The 24,586-nt window shown below is 46.4% G+C and overlaps 1 protein-coding gene across 3 annotated transcripts in view; it reads left to right on the forward strand.

Moving 5' to 3' along the window:
- PDK1 (pyruvate dehydrogenase kinase 1) overlaps nt 1-24,586 on the forward strand; it is a 163,164-nt gene that overhangs the window by 52,993 nt on the left and 85,585 nt on the right. For all 3 annotated transcript variants that reach the window (XM_069225344.1, XM_069225345.1, XM_069225343.1), the window contains exon 5: nt 12,407-12,502. In XM_069225344.1, the coding sequence (XP_069081445.1) occupies nt 12,407-12,502 (96 nt within the window). The remainder of the gene's footprint in view (nt 1-12,406; nt 12,503-24,586) is intronic.

The following is a 24,586-nucleotide window of genomic DNA, read 5'->3' on the forward strand; positions in this document are numbered from 1 at the left end:
GTTTCCTGTAGAACTATGATATGGGCTGGAGAGTCCCTAAGAAATTGCAGAACTCTCCTCGCCCTAGCTCATACACGCAACCCATTAACATTCCATGACATCAATTTCACTAGTTCCTTCCTGCCTCCCTGGGCCCCCTGGCTTTTATCCAGGTAGAAATAAATCTGAGGTGTATGAGGTTAATTAAATGTTTCCCCCCGCATGCCTACCCCTTAGTGCACCCCCTATAAACTCCCCTAACGTGCCCCCACCCACCACTGATAGGCCCTTAGGCCCCCTTTTGAAACACATTGAGCTCCCCAGCTTCCTTAAACCGTCTTCCCCTTCCTTATAGTTCCTATAAGATCATCCGCCGCAACTGGATCCCTGATGTTAAACATTTTGTTATTAAACATCACGCGCAGGTTGGCTGGAAATTTTACCGGGGCCTCAGCACCTACATTTTTTAATTCCTCCAAACGTTTTCCTAGCTCCCATTGCCTATTCAATGTTGTCCTAGAGAGATCAGACCTGATTTCAAATTTAATACCCTCAGTCTCCAAGGGACCGAGATCTAATGCCTTTCCAATAATTTTTTCTTTCAGCGAGTAAGTCTGGAAATTTGCCAAGATCCTCTGCGGTTTCTTGATGTTCGGGTTCCTCCTGAAAGGGTTGCGATGCATTCTCTGAATATCGTTGAAGATCTGATCCTCTGTCTCATCCAAAGGGATAGCCTTTTTAATCAGAGAGACTATATACCACTTCAAATCCGACCCCTCCACTCCTTCCGGGACGTTCAATATTCTAAGATTGTTCCTTCTTGAGTTATTTTCTAAATATTCCAGCTTCTCCTGCAAGTCCTGTTCCGTTCCTTTTAACTGCTGAATCTCTTCCTTATTCCTTCTCAGATCCTCTCTCATTGTCTCCACTGTCTCTTAAAGTGCCTGGGTTCGCAAAGCCAAAAGATCTATTTTTTTTCTCCAAGTACTCACAGGCTAATCGTATTTCAGCTTGATTCGCCAATGAGGTTAAAAACCCCTTTCTGATGTTTTCAGTCAGTGAAACAAACATAGTTTCCAAAGAACTAGGCTCTAATGCAGTGCTCCGAGGTAAACTTTCAAGCATCTGTGAGGTTCCTACAGTTTCTGCCCCTGCCAGATGATGCAGAGTTTCCTGTGCCACAAAAATGCCGCCCCTAGCCTCATTCACCTCCGGGAAGCTGGAATGTAAATCTAAAGGTAGATTAGGAGGAAAACCTACTGCAGAATTAGGTGCAGACATCCCCTCGATAACCTTATCCTCACTCATTAGTGAATCCGGAATGGTAGACACGATCGGAAGTGCCCTAAAATATGTCCGCAGAGAGGGGGTAACCCTGGTGCTAGTCCTAACAGACTTCTGCTTTATTTTTGTTTTTTTTACATTACAATCCTCCTCCCTCCTACAAAGGTCACCTTGTTTATATCCCAGTTTTTGTGCCCTCACGTTATCCTTATGTGCACACAAAGTTTTAAGCTTACTTGTGGCCGTAGCTGAAAAACGTCTGGCTGGTAGAGGGGTAGAAATAAGGGCCCCAACCTCATGAGCCGGCTTGCTTAATTATTGACCCGAATCCAGAGGCTCAGCAAACTCCAAAAATGCTGGTTTCCGAGGGACTGCAGGGCAGCTGGTACTAGTGCTGCCTCTGCCTCCAATCCCACGAAGGGAAACGCGAGCCGCTGCTCGGCGGCTTCCTCGGAGCTCCAGGGCGGCTCTGCTCCAGTTTGACGCCCCGGACTCCTCCCCAGCGTACGAGCGTCTCCCTGCGCTAATACGCTGCTTGCACGCGACAGGACGAACGGATCCTTTGTTGGAAGCGGAGCGGAGCAGAGCCGGGGAGCTCAGGTATGCGTCTCAGCGTGCGCGCTCACTGCCGCCCGCCATGTTCCCCCCGAAATGAGATCTCTTTACTCCCCAGGGTGGCCACAGTATTGTGAGGAGCTACCTCACTTGTATGCAGATTTGGAGGTTCAAAACTCTCCATTCCCCTCCCTCCATTGTACATGATTCTGATGTGATGGGTTCATAAACTATATTTGATCTAGCAGAAGCCAAAATTGTCAAGACTCCTCAAAGATAAAATGAAACGCACAAACTAATCTGTATGGTGCAACATGAATTTGTGCTTATTGAGTCTGCAACCGTTTAAAAAGGAGATAATGAGTCAGAATGTATATTTTTGTATATGATGCTATTTAGTGTTCTTATAGTAAATCCCCAGAGGTAAAGATTGACATCTATTTCTCGGTGGCACACAAAAGTGATTAAATGGGTCAGGGTGATCGAAAAATGGCTGGAATGTATTCTAAACTGGAATTTGATGTATGGTCAGGGTTTCCTTAATCATATCTAGGCAAGGGGAAGGGGCAGTGTAGGAAGTTACCCTCTTTTTGGCATGGTTACCCCCACCTTTTGCATGCTGTCAGTGTGTTTTGACTGTGTTCACTGGGATCCTGCTAACCAGGCCCCTGGTGACTGTGCTCGCTCTAAAGTGAGCTGAACACGGACACAATCGAGGTAAGGGAACATTTATTTCCAATTCAATTTCGGTAAAACAATCACCCCAACGCACTCTGTATCCTCAACCGTCTCTCTTCTTTTATTGCCCTTGTTCCCCCCACGTTCCATAAAAAAACATTTACAATATGACAGAAAACTTAATGAGTAGACAGACTATTGAGCATAAAAATTAACACACCAACTAGTGGATACTATAGTAAATACTACATTTAGTTTTCTCTTATTTTTTGTTTTTTAATAAAACAGTATTTTATTACGATATATTACATTTTTTCATAAAATGTAAAATACCGCCATGTAACAAAGATAGATAAAGAGAAAATTCACATTAAATACATAAATCTTGCAACTTATAATGTCCTAATGGTAGTTTGTGAGACCTGACGCTTCTTCTAACTGGTGTTTCGTAGAGAGCAGTACCAGCACCTCTGTTTACATTTGCCTGTAACTCATTAACCACATGAGTATTTCTGAATCTTGGTGCAGCTAAATTTTATCTCATGGGTGTATGCTGGTCAGGAAAATGGAAATCATTAGTTTCTGCTGTGATCTTGGCTACTTTCCCTACATTCCACCAAATTCGTCCATTTACCCGTATAGCATTCCCACACATTTTATCAACCTTTGCTGGTTTCAGAATACTTTGAGTCGCCTTTCTTGACAAAACTGGATATTTTGATACGTACCCAGTCACTGACTGCAATATGAACAACCCTCACATTTCTGTTCTTATCATAGTATGTTTTTTGCCTGCATTGATCTTTCTTAACATTAGATTGAACACAGAATGCTGGAGTTTTAAAAATGTTTAATATCCAAGCGGGCCTACATAGAGGGGCAGGTTTTCTTCCTTTAAGAGCTTCAAATGGAGACATTCCTGTGCTCGAATGGGGTGTTGTTCTGTAGAACCACTACATGCTTTGCACTGCAGCTTCAATCGCACAACCTTTAGCTAAAGCCCACTGTACACATTTACCTAAAACACGATTGAAGCGTTCAACTAAACCATTAGTTTATGTTTGGTATAGAGAACTCTTCAAATGTCTAATTGCACTTTCCAACTTCTACTTCAGTGGATACAAATTGTACCCCATTGACAGAGACCAGTTCTTTTGGAAACCCTTCATTCAAAAAATAGCTTTGAGAAAAGTTACTACAGCTTTAGAATTAGGTTTACTTATAAACTTTACTTGTGGCCATTTGTAACAATAATGCACCAGAACACAAGCATATCTTAGCTTTTGCGGCAGCAAATGAAATGGCCCTATTAGATCAATCCCAACCTTTTACCATGGATGCGAAGGACATTCCATTGGTTTTAATAGAGGCGTGCACGTTTTCATAGACTTGTCACATGTGGAGCAAATTGGGTAAACTCTGACTAATGAATCAGTGTCCTTGTCCATTTGTGGCCACCAATAGTATTCCCTTACCTTCCTTTTGGTGAGAGTGGAACCCAAATGTCCTTTGTGTGCCCTTTTCAAAATGGCATATCTAATGACCAATTTCTCATTAGTACTCCATCTTCAATTTATAATTCAACTGAAACCTTGAAAAATGGTTGGGAATTTAAATCTAAAGTCTTCTAATGGGGCCATCCCTCCTTAATATAGGTCATGACCCTACACAACAGTGCATCATTTTTATTAACTTCCTTCCATTCAGAGAAAAAACTAGTATGCCCAATCTCTACAGCTGCAATCAAACAATTCTCATCCTCATCTTCCTCATAATTCTCTATAACAGGATATCTAGAAAGGTAATCAGCCCTCACATTCTTCCCACCCGAAATATGACCCACTGAAAAATCAAACTGTAACAGTCTAGCAGCAAATCTTGCAATCCTTGGTGTGCTACTTCTATCTTCGGTAACTCCGAACTTGGGCATGCTTGGTACCAAACATGTCAGAATCATACCCCAGTACTGTTGCCAGTATTGGTTGTATTATTCCATGTACTGTCGGAGCTCCTAAGAGGACCCCGAGCATTACTCCTACTAATCTTCTGGGGTTTTCCGGGCAGCCTGCACTGCTGCCACCCCTGACACAGGTTTCTGCCCTCCTGCTGCTTGACCACCTCGGGTAGAGGAAGGCAGAACAAAGGATTTCTTGTGGGAGAGGGAGGTAACACTCTCTCCCTTAGAAATAGGCGTTACATGGCTTGCGAAGGGGTAGTCTCCCCAAGGCACCAGTATGCTATGAAGGGCACATTTGGTGCCCTCCTTGCATAAACCGGTTTGCACCAGTCCAAGGATCCCCGGTACATGCTCTGGCATAAAACTGGACAATGGAAAGGGGAGTGGCCGCTCCCCTGCCCATCACCACCTTAGAAATGGTGGCCAGAGCTCCTCCAGGTGGCCACTTGAGTCTGTCATCTTGAATCCAAGGTGGGCAGAGGCCTCTGAGAGCATCTGAGTGGCCAGGTCAGCTAGGTGGTGTCACAGCTCCCTCCTGATAGGTGGTCACCCTGCTAGGTGACCAGTCCCCCTTCCTGGGCTATTTAGGGTCTCCCTCTTGGGTAGTTCTCAGATTCGACATGCAAGATTCCATCAGGACACCTCTGCATTGTTTACTTAATCTTCTGACCACTAGGACTGCAAACCGCCAATCTGCAACTTCAGTGACGACTCTGCGCTGCAACATTGTTTCTCCAGCTCCTTCCAGCAGAATCAAAATTTCCTCAGCTGTGCATCCTCTGAGGGTGACGAGTCTTCACCCTGCACATGAAGTAAGACGGAATCTCCCTTGGAGGGAAGGAGTCACTCCCCTGCATCCGCAGGTACCAACTGCAACGATGACCGGCTACGTGGATCTTCTCTCCTCCGGAGCTGCATGGATCCGGCATCACAGGTGGTGGTCTGGACTGGTCCCCTTTGTCGTCTCTACCAGCTGTCCAACTTGGGAGATGGTAGGCCCTTGCCTCTCCTTACAGGACAGCACCCCTGTGCACTGCGACTCTTGCAGCTACCAAGGCTTGGTTGTTCCTCCTACAAGGGATCTTTAGGCTCTGTGTAGTCCCGGCCCCCAGCACTTCTTCCTGCAACACACAGTCTCCTGCCTGCTGCTCCAGCAACCTGGGACACCTCTTCAGGTGTGCTGAGTGAGCCTCACTGCGACTCCTCTGCCTGCTGCCCGTATGTCCCCTGTGGGGGCTGCCTCCTCTTCTTGTGACTCTCCCAGCTGCTGAGGGTCACCCCAGACTCCCCTCCTTGGGTTGAGTCCCCTGAACCTTGCTGGTCCTCTTCTGCTTTGCAAACCTTATTTCCCGACTCTTGCATTTGCCAAGGCTTATTGGTGTTATTCCAGCAACACTGACCGACTGCATCACCACCATCGATGTAGGACATCATGTGCATCACTTCTGGAACTCCTCTTCTGCTCCTGTGCTGCACTGCTGACCTTCTCTGTCCACCATCCACCTGGTCCTGCAACCACAGAAGGAAGTCCTCCCTTTTGGGGAAAAACAGGTGCTTACCTCTGCTCTCCTGGTCGCTGGGGGTCACTCTGGTACTCACTTCTGGGGGTTCCTAGTTCCTCCAGCTCCCCTCTACTGATCCCACTTCCTTGGGTGGGGGACTGCCTTTCACAATAAAAAATTTTAGTATATGGTTTGGCCCTCCCCTCGGGGCCTATTGCTTTCTGTGCTATTTACTGATTTCTAATTTGTATATAATAGTGTGTTTACTTACCTCCAAGGCCTATACAGTATTTTAGTATTTGTGATACTATAATAAAGTACCTTTATTTTTGCAACACTGTATGGTTCTTTCATATGTGTAAGTGCTGTGTGACTGTAGAGGTGGTGCATAAGTTTTGCATGTCTCCTAGATAAGTCGTGGCTGCTCATCCACAGCTACCTCTAGAGAGCCCTGGCTTCCTATACACTTCCTATACTTTTCTAATAGGGGATACCGGGACCTGGTATAAGGTGATAACACCATAGATGCTCACCACAAACCAGGCCATCTTCCTACAGGCGGACATTTACGTCATCTACTGTCATACAGTCTACAAAGTCCATCTTACTGGATTAGTTGGTATTCTGTTATAGTAATACATGCTGCTTTCAGCAAGAAGTAAACCCTACTTGTACAATGCCACTTGAAACCATAAGTGACAGTTATGTATTTTGTTTTCATTTCGTTTCTTCCCAAGTTCCTTCTAGTTACTCAATGTAGGTGCATGTAATATAATTAGTTTCCTGATATTTTTCCATGAAGCATCAATTTGACACACTGAGGCAGCCCTTTGCAGATTTTACATAACCGATAAAGCAAAGGCCACTTTGGTATTTAGTTACATTTTAGATAAATTACATGTTTTCAACAAATGACTAGCTGCAGTTGAGAGCAAAGTACAAAACAAGCATTGGCAAACCCAGTAGATCCCAGCTATGCGAGAGCTAATGGCTTTGTCAATGTCTTTTAGCCATGTTGGATGACCCTGAAGGAATTTTAAAACAGGACCAGCAGGCTGTAAAGACCTTAACTCAATGAGCACCTACCCCAAAAGATAGTTTAAATATAACACTGAGAGAGCTGGGGCAATGTCAACTGCATGACGAGCAAAGCCTAGCTTGTGACGTCCTCTGCTCCAGCCCTGCATTGCAAGCAACAATGCAGTGCAGGGGCAACCGGGAAAGTAATGGCAACAGGAGGGAAGGATAGTAACAATTTGCAATGTAGCGAGAAGAGGAATTGGCAGAGCTGGCTTGATTCACTGTGAAACTGGTGCCTGAAGTTCTCTTACAATATGCACATTGTGCAAGTATGTGCTAAGGGGCTTACTTGTGGAGAAAGAAACATCGACAAGAACAGCACAAAACAAGCAACACCACACGGGAGCTGCGCATGTAAACAAAACAATGGAGGAGGTACGGGGCGGGTGTGCAAAAGAAAAATGGGTAAAACAAAAAAGTGCTATGACGTCATATAGTTTTTTTTTTTGTCATGGTGGGTGGGGCGGCCCAACAAGTCAACAGGAGTGAGGCAACATGCAAAATGGGTGTTGCAAGAACAACAACAAGAGCGCGGGAGCAGACAGGGGAGCAATATAGGACAGATCCATTTACAAAATATGCACTCTGTAGAGTGCATCAGCAGAAAGAAAAAATGAGGTCCCAAAAGCACGAGCAGTGTAATGGCACAAGTAGTTGGGCTATGCTCTAGGGGAGGACCACACAGAAGATGAGGATGTGGCGACTGCAGCACTAACCAGTGGGATGCATGCAATTGAGAGGCAGGATGATGCCAATCAATGGTAAGTAATGTGTGGCCTGTGAGCCCACTGAATCGTAAATAAAATGTCTCAAAGAGAGAGTGCATGTGCTGTCTAGCCGAGACCTGAAACGAGGAATAACATTATACAGAAAGAACTAGGCACCATGCTCCTTGTGAAGCCCATTGACACACCGTATTTTTGGTGTGTGTGTTTACTAGTGTGTTTCCTTTACTATGTCAGTCCCCATGATAAGCCTCAAATCAGAGATGAGGAGAATGGATTCCATACATGGTTGTAGGTCAGAATACTAGTCAGAAACAATGTTTGACTTGTATATTGTGTCCTAAATAGTGTTTATAAAATATCATGTCATGGTTGTAGTTCTTCTTTTTCAATTACTTCAATAGGGCAATGTTTTCGTAAACGCTGTTTAGGGCACCATATCATTGTGAGACTTTATCCTGACTGCGGTATTCTGATACCAAATTAAATATACACAGTTATCATAAATTTCCCACAGGTTTGTGGCTATTTGGTGTAGTCATTTGTTTCATAATTTCTTTCTTTCTGCGTATATACTTACTTGAGGATGTAATAGTATGGCTGTGTAATACTATCCGATATAATGGCCAAGCTAACATTATGGAGGCAATAATTGTATGACAATATAAAGTAGCTAATATGGTGGCGATGTGCCTTAGTGTTGAATATTAGTGTAGATTGCTTATGCTTGATCCTGAGGATGAAGAATGAACCTCTCCATGTCAAATACAAAGAGTGTGAGCTGTATACTGGTAAGCCAGGGCTAATTTCTCTCGGAAGGCCATGTAAAATGTAATAAATGGGCAGTAAGGGTGATCGTTACCAGAATGTCAGTGCTGAGTGAGTGTAAGGGGTGAATATCTCCCCCAGTCTTTTCTGACACAAGATGTGAACTAACATGTACCTCACAAGTAGATGCCATTGAATGCTCATATCGCCACCAACAGCTGTGACTACTACCAGCCATTGCTTGCCTACACCATAGGGGTCATTTGGATCTTGACTCTGGGGCTAAAAGTGGAACAAACTGTATCTGCCTACACCAGTTTCAGCACTACTGTTTATTAGGATCAGAATGTTAATTACATCTCTCCATCAGGTTACTACAAACGTGTTTGCTGCAATGAACTCACTGATCTGACTGAGCCAATGTATGTAATAGATTACAGACCAGCAGTAGAAAATCGAAGATATTGACATCCTTTATGTTAAAATGGTTTTTGAAGAGGGAAATAGGCGTTACATGGCTTGGGAAGGGGTAGTCTCCCCAAGGCACCAGTATGCTATGAAGGGCACATTTGGTGCCCTCCTTGCATAAACCGGTTTGCACCAGTCCAAGGATCCCCGGTACCTGCTCTGGCATGAAAATGGACAATGGAAAGGGGAGTGGCCGCTCCCCTGCCCATCACCACCTTAGAAATGGTGGTCAGAAATCTTCCAGGTGGCCACTTGAGTCTGAAAATACTTAACCTTAGAAAGACAGATGTGTTCCTCTAAGCCAAAATTTGTAATTGTTTAAGCCCACTAACTTGTCTTTTACAGCTCTTTCATGAAAGCTTGTGTTTTGCAGCTCTGTTATGAATGTATTTCTATACCTTTTTTAAATGATGTACTACGGAACCTTATGACAACAAGATGATGGAATGGACGCTTAAAATTAATCTCAGCCCTGGCAACTGCTCAGGTCACATTCCAATCCATTGTTTTTCACTCACTATGCTACTTTAGACCAAGGCAAAGCAAATCCATCTTGGTGCTGTTCCTGAAACAAATGTCCAGCTCAAAGTGTCAGGCAGGTATACTTCGGGCAGCAACTCCAAAACAATTTGGCCTCGCGCTTCTTTAGTATAGTTTGAGTTCTGTTGTACAGTGGACACCTGACCCTTTATGAGTATACCAGTCACATTTAGAGTGATGGAAGAAATTCTTGAATTAATCGCATCTACAGGCAGTCTCTCTGACCTCCTTCCAGTCTCTCATTTTTCACCCACTATTCCACTCTAAACAGAGACTAGCCATGTGCAAATCATTCATGGTCCTGCTTCAATAGGAAAAATAGAGCCCATCCTACCTGGCCTAGTCCCCTCCAGATACAAACACAACAGCCCCAGGCAGGTTCCAGGCAACATAGGCCACGTCTATAAGGTGTAGCTTGAGTCCTGTGTGTTGCTGTGGAGCCCTATGAATTGCATCCCAGTGCAGTGTCCTCCCATGTCTTGCCAAAGTCAAAATCAGTTGTTTTCATTAGCAAATCCATTTGTTCCTTTGGTCTATTGATGAGGAATGTCTGGAGCCATGTATGTCTTCTGTGCTATATATCGCAGTTCATTTTATTCTTCATCACTTCCTTTCTTAGACAACTCTACAGTATTTAATAGATAATTCCTCAAGACAAGGCACCAATGCAGGGCTTCACATACTAATACTAACTGATTCACGGATAGTACCTTCAATAGTTTTCTTTGCTGGTGGCAGTATGCAGTTTCACAGCTGATTTTGTTAAGCAAATCCATTTAAATTATAAATAAGGATCACAGTTTTCCTTTTTTTACTGGTTTACACAACTAAATGCAGACAGACATTTTCCTGTCTGTATTAATTTTTTTAATATGGATACAAATGGAATTTAGGTTGCTTTTTGAAATAGTACTTTATTGATTGTACTCATACATACAGAACATAAAACAGCCATGCTTCCCTCCCTCCCTGAACCCCCTCCCTTCCCCAAGTTGCCTAGCTCAACTCTCTGAAATGCTGATCCATCCTGACCATACTTTATCAAATTTCTTGGGACATCCTCTGCCTACATATATTGCCTTCTCTTGCTTACAACATATGTCTATTGCCCGTTCCCAGTCTTTTACCTTAGAGCATGGGTACTCGCAAACATTTTCCCAGGGGCCAAAAAGTTTGGTCTGTGACGTGCTTGGGGGCCGCATTGATGCCAGGGTGGTGGCGGTCGGGTGGGGTGACTAGGTGGATTGGTGGCAAGGTAGGTGTAGGGGTAGCAAAGGATATACATCTAGTGGCTGAAATAAACAATGGGAAACCAGAAAACCTGGAATGAATCCCGGCTTACCCACTTTTCCAGATTGTGTGATCCTAGGCAATTGTTTAGTGTCACTTTCCCTCCTTTTTCTGCATTATCACATTTAAGATGACCTCGAAATACATGTTTCATGGTGTGCGCTGCACAAAACCTGCTTCTGTGTTTGAGTTAATAAACTATAATGTTGTTTATGTATGATAGGAACCCAGGACACCCATAAAGTGCATACACCAAGTGACTTGCCTCTTTAATTTGCTATTGGTGGTGTTTTCAGGGTAAGGGAAATAATTAATGTTTCCAAATTTATGTTTGAAAACTATCACTTTAAAAGGAATGCATCTCAATGCACTAATAAAATAAATTGTACTAAGACGAAAAGGTTCTGCATGTTAACTAAATACACTTAATTAATTTTGAAGAGACTGTCTTAGTTTTACATTTATGCTGCAAGATGTCTTTAAAAATTAAGGCGTTTCTAAAGTTAAGTGTAGAAGTCCCTAGTTACTTCCTTTCTTTAGCACCAATTAAGTTTGAAATAAATGATTGTGTGTGTGTATTCAATATTTTTTAGTGCGAAGTCGAGCAAACAGCTGCCCAGTGCTCCTGTTGCCCCAGGGGCGGCATGTAAAGTTCAGAGGGGCCGCATGAGGCCCACGGGCCGTACTTTGAGCATCCCTGCCTTAGAGGGACTAGCAGCTCCCCATCTGCGTGCTATCTCTCTTTTCGCCATTAGGAGCCCTAGGTATGAATTGGCGTCTGTTTCTGGCCATACTCCCAATAGCACTCTTCTCACTGACCTCTCCAATCTGATGCCAGTAGTCTCCTCTAAGCGTTGGTGAATTTTCTCCCAGTACCTGGTTAATTTTGGGCATTCCTAAAGGGTGTGATATAGTGTTCCATTTTGTCCAGACTGTCGCAGACAAAGCAAATCTGGAATCCTTCCTATACTGTTTAATTGTGTTCTGGTGTAATACTCTCTGTGTAATATTTTAGGCTGTATTAGCTTATTCCTGGCTTTGATTGCTACTTGTTTGGGGAATTGTAGCACGTCTGCCCGCTCATCGTCCTCTAGTTCACCCACATCATTCTGCCATTTATGCCAATCTGGATTGCTTTTTGAGTGATTATAAATGCCGTCGGTCATGACTGCCCGACCAATAGCTGAACGAATGACAGATGAGGGAGTCAAAAAACAGAGAACGTTTTCTAATGAGGCTTAAACAGCTGTTGATGTACATGTCTTCACACCAGTGTATTGGTTTTTATGGGTAGTCATCTCTTTGAAACCGGTCAGGTGCTTGTATATGAGTGTACATGTATTGGATCAATAAAAGCTGAAAAATACTTATTTCTGTTTCATTTTTTCAAAAACCCCAAATAAATATGGATGAACACAGATACAATTATCAAAAAATAAATATGGATAAATACAGAGGAAATAAATACCATAAAACCGGGAGCACTCATTTTAAAACAGTTTATTCATACATGTTCATGAATAACTTTTATAAATACTAGAGTAGAACCACTCCTTAAAATGTTATTTAATTATATACAGGTTTGCTCTTTGGTGGGGATATTCAAGTCAATCCGGCACATCCCAAACACATTGGAAGCATTGATCCAAACTGCAGTGTTGTAGAAGTTATTAAAGGTAAGTTTTGGTAGAAGAAACACACAGCTTCTGAAAACACTTCTTTTGGTTTTCTCATTACATCAGATGATTTGAGGGGATGTTTTACAAAATGTCTTGTGTTGTGCTCACTAACTTATATTTAGAAGCCAAAACCGTAGTGAAATTCAATACACAGTATCATATGCCCTACTATTTTGCATTCCACACCTCCTCCAATAAACACGGGACTCCACTTTTTTGGATTGGCCTGTTGCCTACAGCAGTAAGTGCTCCGGAATGCAACATGGAGACATCAAGATTGTTTGACTGAATGTCACTCATTCTGGGGATGTGGGTAGCTGCCGGCTATGGACATGGGTAGCCAGCTCCCCAGGAGACCTGACAAATACAGACATTTCTGACAACTAAGGTGGGTGTGTCCAGGGGTGTGTGGCTAACATGGAGGACACTACTGTTTCTTACCTAGAATGCCCTGCAAACCCCAAACTTTGGCTAAAATAGACATTTCTCACATTTCTGGGAGGGTAAGTTTTGGAATATGTGGGGCCTGACAAAAAGTGGTACCACACAATGTTTCCACACTTCTCTTGATAAAAACATTGTTCAGTAAGAACCACACCAGCCTGGATTTCCCAGGTCTCTAGTTTTCAGATATGTCCAGTGCTGGTAGAGAGAAATTGTCTGGTCACCTAATGTCAGGATGCAGCACACTCCCACCCCATATGTGACGGTCTCAAAGGTTTTTTCCCCCCTACCAGAAAATTAACTAGTTACCAGAGACCGTTGCAGAAGAACAGGATGGTGGGGGCTGTTGGCCCATCGTGCATTAGGTCCTACCCTGGTCACAAGATTGTTTTTCTGTCACAAGAAGAGGCAAAACGGGAGGTTACTCCCAGTGTTAGGGAGAATATCAGAAACAAAAATACTATGGGACACAATTTTTCTTAGTCAAGAATATAGAGGACAAAAATATTGTGAGGTTTCTATAGGTAACAAAGTTTTGCTATATATAACTCCACATATATGTACCTTGACATATATATATATATATATGTTCGATGGCATGTGTAGCTGCAGATACACATGCTGTGCACATCCCGCCATCTGGTGTTGGGCTCGGAGTGTTACAAGTTGTTTTTCTTCGAAGAAGTATTTTTTCGAGTCACGAGACCGAGGGACTCCTCCCATTTCGACTCCATTGCGCATGGGCGTCGACTCCATCTTAGATTGTTTTTTTTCCGCCATCGGGTTCGGGCGTGTTCATTTTCGCTCCGTGTTTCGGGTCAGAAAGTTAGTTAGAATCTCGGAAAAATCGTCGGTATTGTTTGCGTTCGGTATCGGGTTAGTTACAACAGATCGACACCAAATTAAGAAGAGCTCCGGTGGCCCTTCGGGGTTTTCTTCCATCCACGTCGGGGCCTGATCGGCCCGGCCACGTGTCTCTTCAAGGCTGATGGAACGGACCCCATTACGCTTCTGTCCAAAATGCCATAACAAGTATCCATATACAGATCAACATCTGGTCTGTAACTTGTGTTTGTCACCAGAACACAAGGAGGATACTTGTGAGGCCTGTCGAGCGTTTCGGTCCAGGAAGACACTCAGGGACCAAAGAGCAAGAAGACTGCAAATGGCGTCGGCGCCGACAGGACAAGAGCGTTTCGAGGAGGAGGAAGAAACATTCTCCACCCAGGAGTCGGACTCTGAGGAGATCGATCCCGAGGAAACGCCGAAAACCGTGAGTAAGACGTTGAAACCAAGAACTCACGAGAAAAGCGCTAAAGCCCAGGGGACGCCACCGCCAACAGGCCATGGCTTAACCCGAAAAGTAGGTGACCGTTCATCGGCACCGAAAAAGGGCGAGCTGGTGTCGAAGTCATCCGACTCCGGTCGAGATACCGGCACACAGCAATCTCGGGCCCGAGATAGTGGCTCAGATAAGATTCGGCACCGAGACACCGGCACCGAAACGGGTCGGCACCGAGAGAGCACGACGCCGAAAGTAAAAAAGGTTTCGTCGGAGCCGAAAAAAGCAGCCGAAAAGGTTTTGGTACCGAAATATCCGACCTCGGAACCGAAAACAAGTTCCTACACTGAGGAACAAGGACTGTCCACACAAATGAAGACACATAGATTTGGACAGGAATTACAGGCAATAGAGCCAGATCACACACAAAGACGGCTCTTTATTCAAAAAGAAACAGGGAAGATCAGCACTCTTCCTCCAGTCAAAATGAAACGCAAGCTTGCCTTCCAAGACAAAGACAAACAGCCACACGCAAAGGTGGCTAAACAAGTAACACCACCACCATCCCCACATCACTCTCCGCAACCATCACCGGTAGCCACTCCACCAATGATGCAATCCCCAACTCATACAGGAATAAGTCAAGATGACCCTGACGCATGGGACCTTTATGACGCACTAGTGTCAGATAATAGTCCAGAATGCTATCCAGCTAATCCAGCGCCACCAGAGGATAGTACAGGCTACGCACAGGTGGTGTCAAGAGCAGCTGCATTTCATAATGTCAGCCTTCATTCAGAGCCCATTGAAGATTACTTTCTTTTTAATACACTGTTGTCCACACACAGCCAATATCAGAGTCTTCCTATGCTACCCGGAATGCTAAAACACTCCCAACAAGTGTTTGAGGAGCCTGTTAAAGGGAGAGCCATTACTCCAAGAGTAGATAAAAAATATAAACCGACACCAACAGACCCAGTGTAAATTACACAACAGCTAACACCAGACTCTGTTGTAGTGGGAGCAGCGCGCAAAAGAGCCAACTCTCATACTTCAGGAGATGCACCACCTCCAGATAAAGAAAGTTGAAAATTCGATGCTGCAGGCAAAAGGGTGGCGGCACAGGCAGCAAACCAGTGGCGTATTGCAAATTCGCAAGCTTTGCTAGCCAGATATGATAGGGCCCTTTGGGATGAGATGCAACACCTTATTGAACATTTACCCAAGGAGTTCCAAAAAAGAGCGCAGCAAGTAGTAGAAGAAGGACAGGGTATCTCCAATAATCAGATACGGTCAGCAATGGATGCTGCAGACACAGCTGCTAGAACTGTCAACACAGCTGTAACAATAAGTAGACATGCATGGCTGCGTACATCAGGATTTAAACCAGAGATACAGCAAGCTGTGCTGAATATGCCATTCAACGGACAGCAGTTGTTTGGGCCGGAGGTGGACACTGCGATCGAAAAACTTAAGAAAGACACTGACACGGCCAAAGCCATGGGCGCACTCTACTCCCCACAGAGCAGAGGCACATTTCGAAAGACACAATTTCGAGGGGGGTTTCGAGGGCAAACCACAGAAGCCACAACCTCACAAACAAAGCCCACTTACCAGAGCCAGTATCAGCGGGGAGGTTTTCGGGGACAATATAGAGGGGGACAATTTCAAAGGAATAGAGGAAAGTTCCAAAGTCCCAAAACTCCTCCAAACAAGCAGTGACTTCAAGGTCACAAATCCCCAACACAAAACACCTGTGGGGGGGAGACTAACCAAGTTTTACAAACATTGGGAGGAAATAACAACAGACACTTGGGTCTTAGCAATTATCCAGCATGGTTATTGCATAGAATTTCTCAAATTCCCTCCAAACATTCCACTGAAAACACACAATATGTCAAAACAACATATAGATCTTCTAGGACTAGAAGTTCAGGCATTGCTACAAAAAGAAGCAATAGAGTTAGTACCAAAACAACAAATAAACACAGGCGTTTACTCCCTGTACTTTCTGATACCCAAAAAAGACAAGAGTCTGAGACCTATACTAGATCTCAGAACATTAAATACCTACATCAAATCAGATCACTTTCACATGGTTACATTACAAGACGTAATCCCACTGCTCAAACAACAAGACTACATGACAACACTAGACCTAAAGGATGCATATTTCCATATACCAATACATCCTTCACACAGAAAGTACCTAAGGTTTGTATTCCAAGGGATACATTACCAATTCAAAGTGTTGCCATTCAGAATAACAACTGCACCAAGAGTTTTTACAAAATGCCTAGCAGTAGTAGCTGCACATATCAGAAGGCAGCAAATACATGTGTTCCCGTACCTAGACAATTGGTTAATCAAAACCAACACGCTAAGACGGTGTTCACAACACACAAAATATGTCATAGAAATCCTCCACAAACTAGGTTTCTCAATCAATTACACAAAGTCACACCTTCTGCCGTGTCAAACACAGCAATACTTAGGAGCAACAATCAACACAGCAAAAGGGATTGCCACTCCAAGTCCGCAAAGAGTTCACACATTTCACAATGATACAGACCATGTATCCAAATCAAAAGATACAAGTCAAACTGGTGATGAAACTACTAGGCATGATGTCTTCATGCATAGCCATTTTCCCAAACGCAAGGTTGCACATGCGGCCCTTACAACAGTGCCTAGCATCACAATGGTCACAAGCACAGGGTCAGCTTCTAGATCTGGTGTTGATAGACCGCCAAACATACATCTCGCTTCAATGGTGGAACAGTATAAATTTAAACCAAGGGCGGCCTTTCCAAGACCCAGTAACACAATACGTAATAACAACAGATGCTTCCATGATAGGTTGGGGAGCACACCTCAATCAACACAGCATCCAAGGACAGTGGGACATACAGCAAAAACAGTTTCACATAAATCACTTAGAACTGTTAGCGGTATTTCTAGCGCTCAAAGCATTTCAACCCATAATAAGACACAAACACATTCTTGTCAAAACAGACAACATGACAACAATGTATTACCTAAACAAACAGGGAGGCACACACTCGACACAGTTGTGTCTCCTAACACAGAAAATATGGCATTGGGCGATTCACAACCACATTCGCCTAATAGCACAATTTATTCCAGGAATTCAGAACCATTTAGCAGACAATCTCTCTCGGGATCACCAACAGATCCACGAATGGGAGATTCACCCCCAAATACTAAACACTTACTTCCAAATGTGGGGAACACCACAAATAGATCTATTTGCAACAAAAGAAAACTCAAAATGCCAAAACTTCGCATCCAGGTACCCACAAGATCAGTCTCAGGGCAATGCGTTATGGATGAGCTGGTCAGGGATATTTGCTTACGCTTTTCCCCCTCTCCCACTCCTTCCATATCTAGTAAACAAATTGAGTCAAAACAAACTCAAACTCATACTAATAGCACCGACTTGGGCAAGACAACCTTGGTACACAACACTACTAGACCTTTCAGTAGTACCTCATGTCAAACTACCAAACAGACCAGATCTGTTAACACAACACAAACAACAGATCAGACATCCAAATCCAGCATCGCTGAATCTAGCAATTTGGCTCCTGAAATCCTAGAATTCAGACACTTAGACCTCACACAAGAATGTATGGAGGTCATAAGACAAGCTAGGAAACCTACCACTAGACACTGCTATGCAAATAAGTGGAAAATATTTGTTTATTACTGCCATAATAATCAAATTCAACCCTTACACGCATCTGCCAAAGATATAGTAGGATACTTACTACAATTGCAAAAGTCAAAGCTAGCTTTCTCTTCAATAAAGATACATCTGATTACCTGCAAATTACGCACTCAACTTCATTATTTAGGATACCAGTCATAAAAGCATTTATGGAAGGCCTAAAGAGAATTATACCACCACGAACACCACCAGTTCCTTCATGGAACCTCAACATTGTCTTAACACGACTCATGGGTCCACCTTTTGAGCCCATGCACTCTTGTGAAATGCAATATTTAACATGGAAAGTTGCATTTTTGATTGCCATCACATCTCTAAGAAGAGTGAGTGAAATTCAAGCATTTACCATACAAGAACCATTTATTCAAATACACAAGCATAAAGTAGTTCTACGGACAAATCCAATTTTTTTACCAAAAGTGATCTCACCGTTCCACTTGAATCAAACGGTAGAATTACCAGTGTTCTTCCCACAGCCAGATTCTGTAGCTGAAAGAGCACTGCATACATTAGACATCAAAAGAGCACTAATGTACTACATTGACAGAACAAAACTAATTCGAAAAACAAAACAACTATTTATTGCTTTCCAAAAACCTCATACAGGGAATCCAATTTCAAAACAAGGCATTGCTAGATGGATAGTTAAGTGTATTCAAACCTGCTATCTTAAAGCAAAGAGAGAGCTGCCTATTACACCAAAGGCACACTCAACCAGAAAAAAAGGTGCTACCATGGCCTTTCTAGGAAATATTCCAATGAACAAAATATGTAAGGCAGCAACATGGTCTACGCCTCATACATTTACCAAACACTACTGTGTAGATGTGTTAACGGCACAACAAGCCACAGTAGGTCAAGCTGTACTACGAACATTATTTCAAACAACTTCAACTCCTACAGGCTGAACCACCGCTTTTGGGGAGATAACTGCTTACTAGTCTATGCACAGCATGTGTATCTGCAGCTACACATGCCATCGAACGGAAAATGTCACTTTCCCAGTGTACATCTGTTCGTGGCATTAGTCGCTGCAGATTCACATGCGCCCACCCGCCTCCCCGGGATCCTGTAGCCGTTTAGAAGTTGATCTTGAACATTTGTAAATTTGTAAATATATTACTTTAAACTTCATTATGTACATGGGGGGCGTGGCCACGAAGCCAAAGATGGCGCACGCTTGATCCGTCTGCTCCGGAGGGGCCTAAACTTCTCCTGTTATCCTGGGCCACCCCCCGGGGCAAATTGACGGGGAGCGAGTGCGGGAACCCGTGTGGGTGACCCGAGCACCAGTGGAGCCCAGAGCGAGCCTGGCGGAGCCCGTCGGAGACGGCCGGCGAGCCCCACGGCCTGGGGCCTGTCGCCGCGTTAATGCCGGGAGCCAGACTGAGCGAGTGAGCGGGCACGCGGCTGGGCGTGGGACCGCGCGCCGTTTGAGAGGGAGCCAGCCGACCGCGGCTGGGGAGACGGGGGTGCCCCCCCCTCCTGCCTGGGGGTTGCTGCAGGGCTGATCGTGGAAAGCCTTGTGTTTCCGAGACCGCGGAGGACGGTGTGACGGCGACCAGGGGTGCGTGCGGGCCCTCCGTCCCCATCCTCGCAAGTAAGGAGAAGCAACAAGAACGGGGGCCCGGCTGCCGGGAGCCTTGCTGTGGCGCCGACCCTGCATGCGGCACGGTGTGTCTGGCGGAAGGGGCCTCTGGTGTAGCGGACACCCACTTTGAACACCGGCACACACCTGCGGAACGGGCCGGGCCCCGGGAGGGCCGCCCTGAGGGAGGAAAGTACCGGACCCTCGGCCGAGCGAGACGATCGGCGGATAGAGGGGCCCCCTGTTGGATGGTCGTCCCCGTGGTGGCCTACTGCGTGAACGGAGCGCTGGCCCCTGAGCTTGGGACTAGCATGGTGGGCCCCGGGCCACAGAGCATGAAGGATCGCCCGGCTGCATCTGGGGAGATGGGAATCCCGGGGTGACCCCGACTGGGGCATGCCAATCGAGGAACTGAGTATCGGCGGACGGCCGATGGCCCGGGGGTAAGGCACAGCGGTGCTTTGCGGCACCTCCTTAAGAGTGGATGAACTGCCTAGCAGGGCTCGCCTGCCGAAACAGGATTGGAGCGGTCCGCGGTACCCCGCGCGGTGGCCCAACACGGGGGATGGTCGATAGTGGGCGCCTTGCCTGACCGGACCGGTCCGGCCCCTGAAGTGACGACTACTGTGATCGAACTGGTGTGGTGCCTTGTGTCCTGGTGCAACGCGCCCGAGTCTACGGAGATCCAGAGCGAGAAAGCACGGGTCTCTGGTGCTGATGGGATTCTACCTGGCTTTGAACTGCGCTTGAGACGGAAGTCGTAGATGGGGGATCCCCTGAGCTAACGCACTGTGGTCAGATTCGCCACTGGGGGGACGATCTCCTACGCAATCGATGTCCCCTAAGAACCGTCACAGGGCTAAAGTCATGGACGGCACAGCGACCCCCGGGCGCAGGGGGGGGGACGTGCAGGGTCCACTGCAGGTCGATGTACAGGACACCGATAGAAGACACTAAGTTAACACTGCAACACGACATCAATCAGGTCGCAGTCGAACTGGGCCTCTTGAGGGCTGACCATCACAAATTATCGGACAGAGTCAAAGAGACAGAAACCACACTGGCCGACATCGCACCAAAACAAAAAGACCTGCAGGCTGAAATGTCGCATCTCAGAGATAGAGTGATGCGACTAGAGCGCAGAGCTGAGGACGCAGAGGGGAGAAGCCGGCGGAATAACGTGCGAGTGGTAGGCCTCCCGGAGGGGGCAGAAGGATCAAATATGGTGGAATTCCTGGAAAAATGGTTGAGCACAGTGGTGGCACCGGGCCGGCTGACTTCATTTTACACTCTGGAAAGAGCACACCGCGTGCCTGCGAGGACCCTGGCGCCGGGCAGGCCCCCCGAGTGGTGATCGCAAGATTACTGCACTATAGAGACAGGGACATCTTGCTACAAAGGGCGCGAGAAGAGGGCCCATTTAAGGTAGCAAATGGCGAAGTCACGCTGTTCCCGGACTTTACAGTAGAGGTACAGAGTAAGCGTGCCTCATACATGGCAGTCAAAAGGGCTCTAAGGGACGAAGGTATACAATATTCGTTGCTGTACCCGGCTAAGCTGAAAGTAATGCTTGACAGTAAAACAACATTTCTTCAATCCCCGGAGGAGGCATGGGAATGGCTGGAAGCTCATGGGACCCAGACAGAGCGGCTCGGCAGGGGGGACCCAACCGGGGGTGGACCGCGCCGGCCTCCCAGGGGAAGACGGACCCGAAGTCGCCCACGCTTGGCGCCATCCCGGAACCAAAAAGAAAGTGGCAGAAGAGCAGCACTGGAGGCAGCGGGCGTGTGAACGGAGAGGGGACCCCCCGGGAGGACTCTGGCGGTGAATCTGACGAGACTGTGATGTCATCGGCGGGGGGCTCGAGCAGCTCGGTGCAGGCCCCGGTAGTGACCCCACAAACTGCAGATGACCTCTGAGGCCCAGAGGCTTACCGGACACCCTGGGGCGGGCGCAAATGGTGCACTAGTGGCCCCTCCGTGCAGGGCCACCCCCCTACTGGAATCTCGCCTGTACAGGTGGACTGGCGAGAACTGCAACTAAAAGATGAAACATGCTGCACTGTTGCACGGGTGTTTTTTCTGTTTTTGGGCAGCCTACTGTTTGAGAGGTGCCCTGGTGGATGAGCTACTGGGGGCTGGTGGATATATGGTGGGAACAACACCTACACGACAGGGATTACTCATATTATTCGGGCCTTCACCGACTCCACACCAGAATCGACAGGGTGGCGTGTACGGCAGACCTTGCACGTGGGATAGTTCACTCAGAATATCTGGGCCGTACACTGTCCGACCACAGCCCTCTATTGGTAACATGGATGGCAGCAGAGATTAGGCCCCCCATTCCGGCCTGGAGATTGTCCCCTACAGCACTTGAGGACCCAGTATATAGAGACGCCCTGAGACAGCACCTGACTGACCATATTCAATTTAACAGTGGATCCACCATTTCTAGATCTACGGAATGGGAGGCCCTCAAGGTGGTGACAAGGGGTTTTTGTCTTGGGCAATCGGCCGGAGTGAGACGCACACTTGAAAGGGAGCTGACTACGCTAGAGAAGATAATACATGAGGGAGAACTTACTCAGGGGGCTGGCACACTAGTAAATGAGAAATATAATCAGGCAAAGAGGGACCATTCCCAGATCGAAGAACAACTCAGATGCCACAGCACACAAAAATACTTTGCCTCCCTACAATCTGAAGAGGGTAGGTCTGGGAAAATGTTAGCCTGGTTGGTGAGGATGGGTGGAGAGGCCGAGCCCATCACAAATGTGCTGGATAAGGAAGGGTCATGCAGAAGTAGACCAGGCCCTGTAAATGATGCATTCAAGGAATATTACACCTTTTTATATGGAAAACCGGCTGAAATCAGTACGGAGGTCTTTGATAATTACCTACAACATATACCTATAACGAGCCTGATGGCCGGAGACAGGGATAGGCTGGGGGGCCCAGTGACGGTGGCGGAGGTCAGTGAAGCTATAGCTCAATTAGCCTCAGGGAAGACCCCGGGAACAGACGGCCTCCCCATGGACTTTTATAAAAAATTCGAGAAGCAACTGACCCCCCAGTTGGTAGAGATGTATACAGAATCTCTACAGAATGGGATAATGCCGTGCACCATGAGAGAGGCAATGGTAGTCCCACTCCCTAAGACAAAATCTAGGCAACCTTCGGTGACTGACTTCCGCCCCCTGTCAATGCTAAACAGTGATTTTAAAATACTAAGCAAGATCTTGGCCAACCGTTTACTCCCTCTTGTACCAACTCTGGTACATGTAGATCAGAATGGTTTCGTCCCGAATCGCAGCACCTCCTTAAACCTGAGACGTCTCTTTGCGGTCCTGAATATGCCTAGCGACACGAAACCTGCAGCAGGGGTGTTGCTCGCGGTGGATTTTGAGAAGGCATTTGACTCGATCAGATGGGACTACTTGAGAGCAGTGATGCTCCGTATGGGAATGGGTGAAGATTGGGTCAAATGGGTGGACTTGTTGTACACGTCACCGCTGGCAAGAGTGAGAACAGGTAAAACAGTGTCCGGAACTTACCCAATTCACAGGGGAACCAGACAAGGTTGCCCATTGTCCCCACTGTTATTCGCCCTGGCCATCGAGCCGCTGGCGTCCCAGATGCGGCAGGAGGGCGTGGGTAGAGGAGTGGAATGGGGACACCAAGAACATATCATCTCGCTATATGCTGATGATATACTTGTCTACCTTAGGGACGGAGAGAAGGATCTCCCATGGGCGCTGGGAGTGCTGGAGAACTATGGGAACATATCTGGACTTTGCATCAACCGTAGCAAGACATGCGTGTTCCCTATGGCTCCGGGCGGCGAACGCCCGACAACATGCCCTGGGGATATGATTTGGGCCCCTCGAACCTTTAAGCACTTGGGCATACAGGTGTTTCACGACAGGGCAGACTTGCGCGAGGGTAACCTGGGCAGAGCCGTACGATCTCTAAAGTCCTCGGTGGGGTTCTGGCGATCGCTGAAATTGACGATAATGGCCAGAGTAGCATTGTCCAAAATGGTCATGCTGCCCCGGTTTCTATACTACTTCGCTAACCTGCCCCTTCTGATTCCAACAGCGTGGTTTCGTGAACTAAACACCCTACTCAGGGAACTTATATGGGATGATGGTCGTAGACGCACCTCGCTCCAGATACTATGCAGGCCAACTAACAAGGGGGGTCTAGGAGCGCCAGATTTTGAAGCCTACTACCTGGCATCCCAGCTGCAATGGGTTGCCGGGTGGCTCACAGGTAAGGGTCACCTGGAGAGGTACACCGACCAAGTAGTGGAGGACATAAATCAGTTCATTGCTCGAATGACAAATAGGAAGCTTAATCCCCACATGCACAGCCCGATGACAAAAGTGGCGTCAGCATGTTGGAAGAGGTGCGTGAAAAGGGATGGCACTGTCCCCCCGTACTCTCCGGCCCTACCCCTGGCGGTACTTACGATCGAGGCTGGTGAGAGGAACCTGGGAGGCATGAGCCTCGGAACCTGGAGGAGAGCAGGAATAGAAACGGTGGGAGACCTGTTTCAGGAGGGAGTGATGAGGTCTTTCACTAATCTTGTTGACAGTGGAGTCTCCCCGGGTCAGTTCCTTATGTATCATAAACTGATACATGTGCTGAAAACGCACTGGATCATGGTCAACGCGGAACCAGCCACCCACAGGGTGCTGCATCTCCTATTGACATCAGGAGATGAGTCCCATCTGATATCTAAATTATACCGAGTTCAAGTTGAGGATGCACTAGATTCCCTGCGGCCACTGAGAGAGAGATGGGGGAGGACAGTCGGTAGGGAACCGTCCGATGCGGAATGGAACAGAGCTTTGGCTTACCCCCGGACCGTCGCTCGCAGCACGCGACTGAGATATACAATATAATTACCTCCACAGAACGTACCTCACCCCACATCGGCTAACAGTAATCTATGGGGGAGTTCCTAGGGTGTGCCCCAGATGTAAAAATGTAGACGCAAATTTTGACCACA

The sequence above is a fragment of the Pleurodeles waltl genome, chromosome 3_1, assembly GCF_031143425.1.
Source record: "Pleurodeles waltl isolate 20211129_DDA chromosome 3_1, aPleWal1.hap1.20221129, whole genome shotgun sequence".
In the NCBI taxonomy this organism is placed as follows: domain Eukaryota; kingdom Metazoa; phylum Chordata; class Amphibia; order Caudata; family Salamandridae; genus Pleurodeles; species Pleurodeles waltl.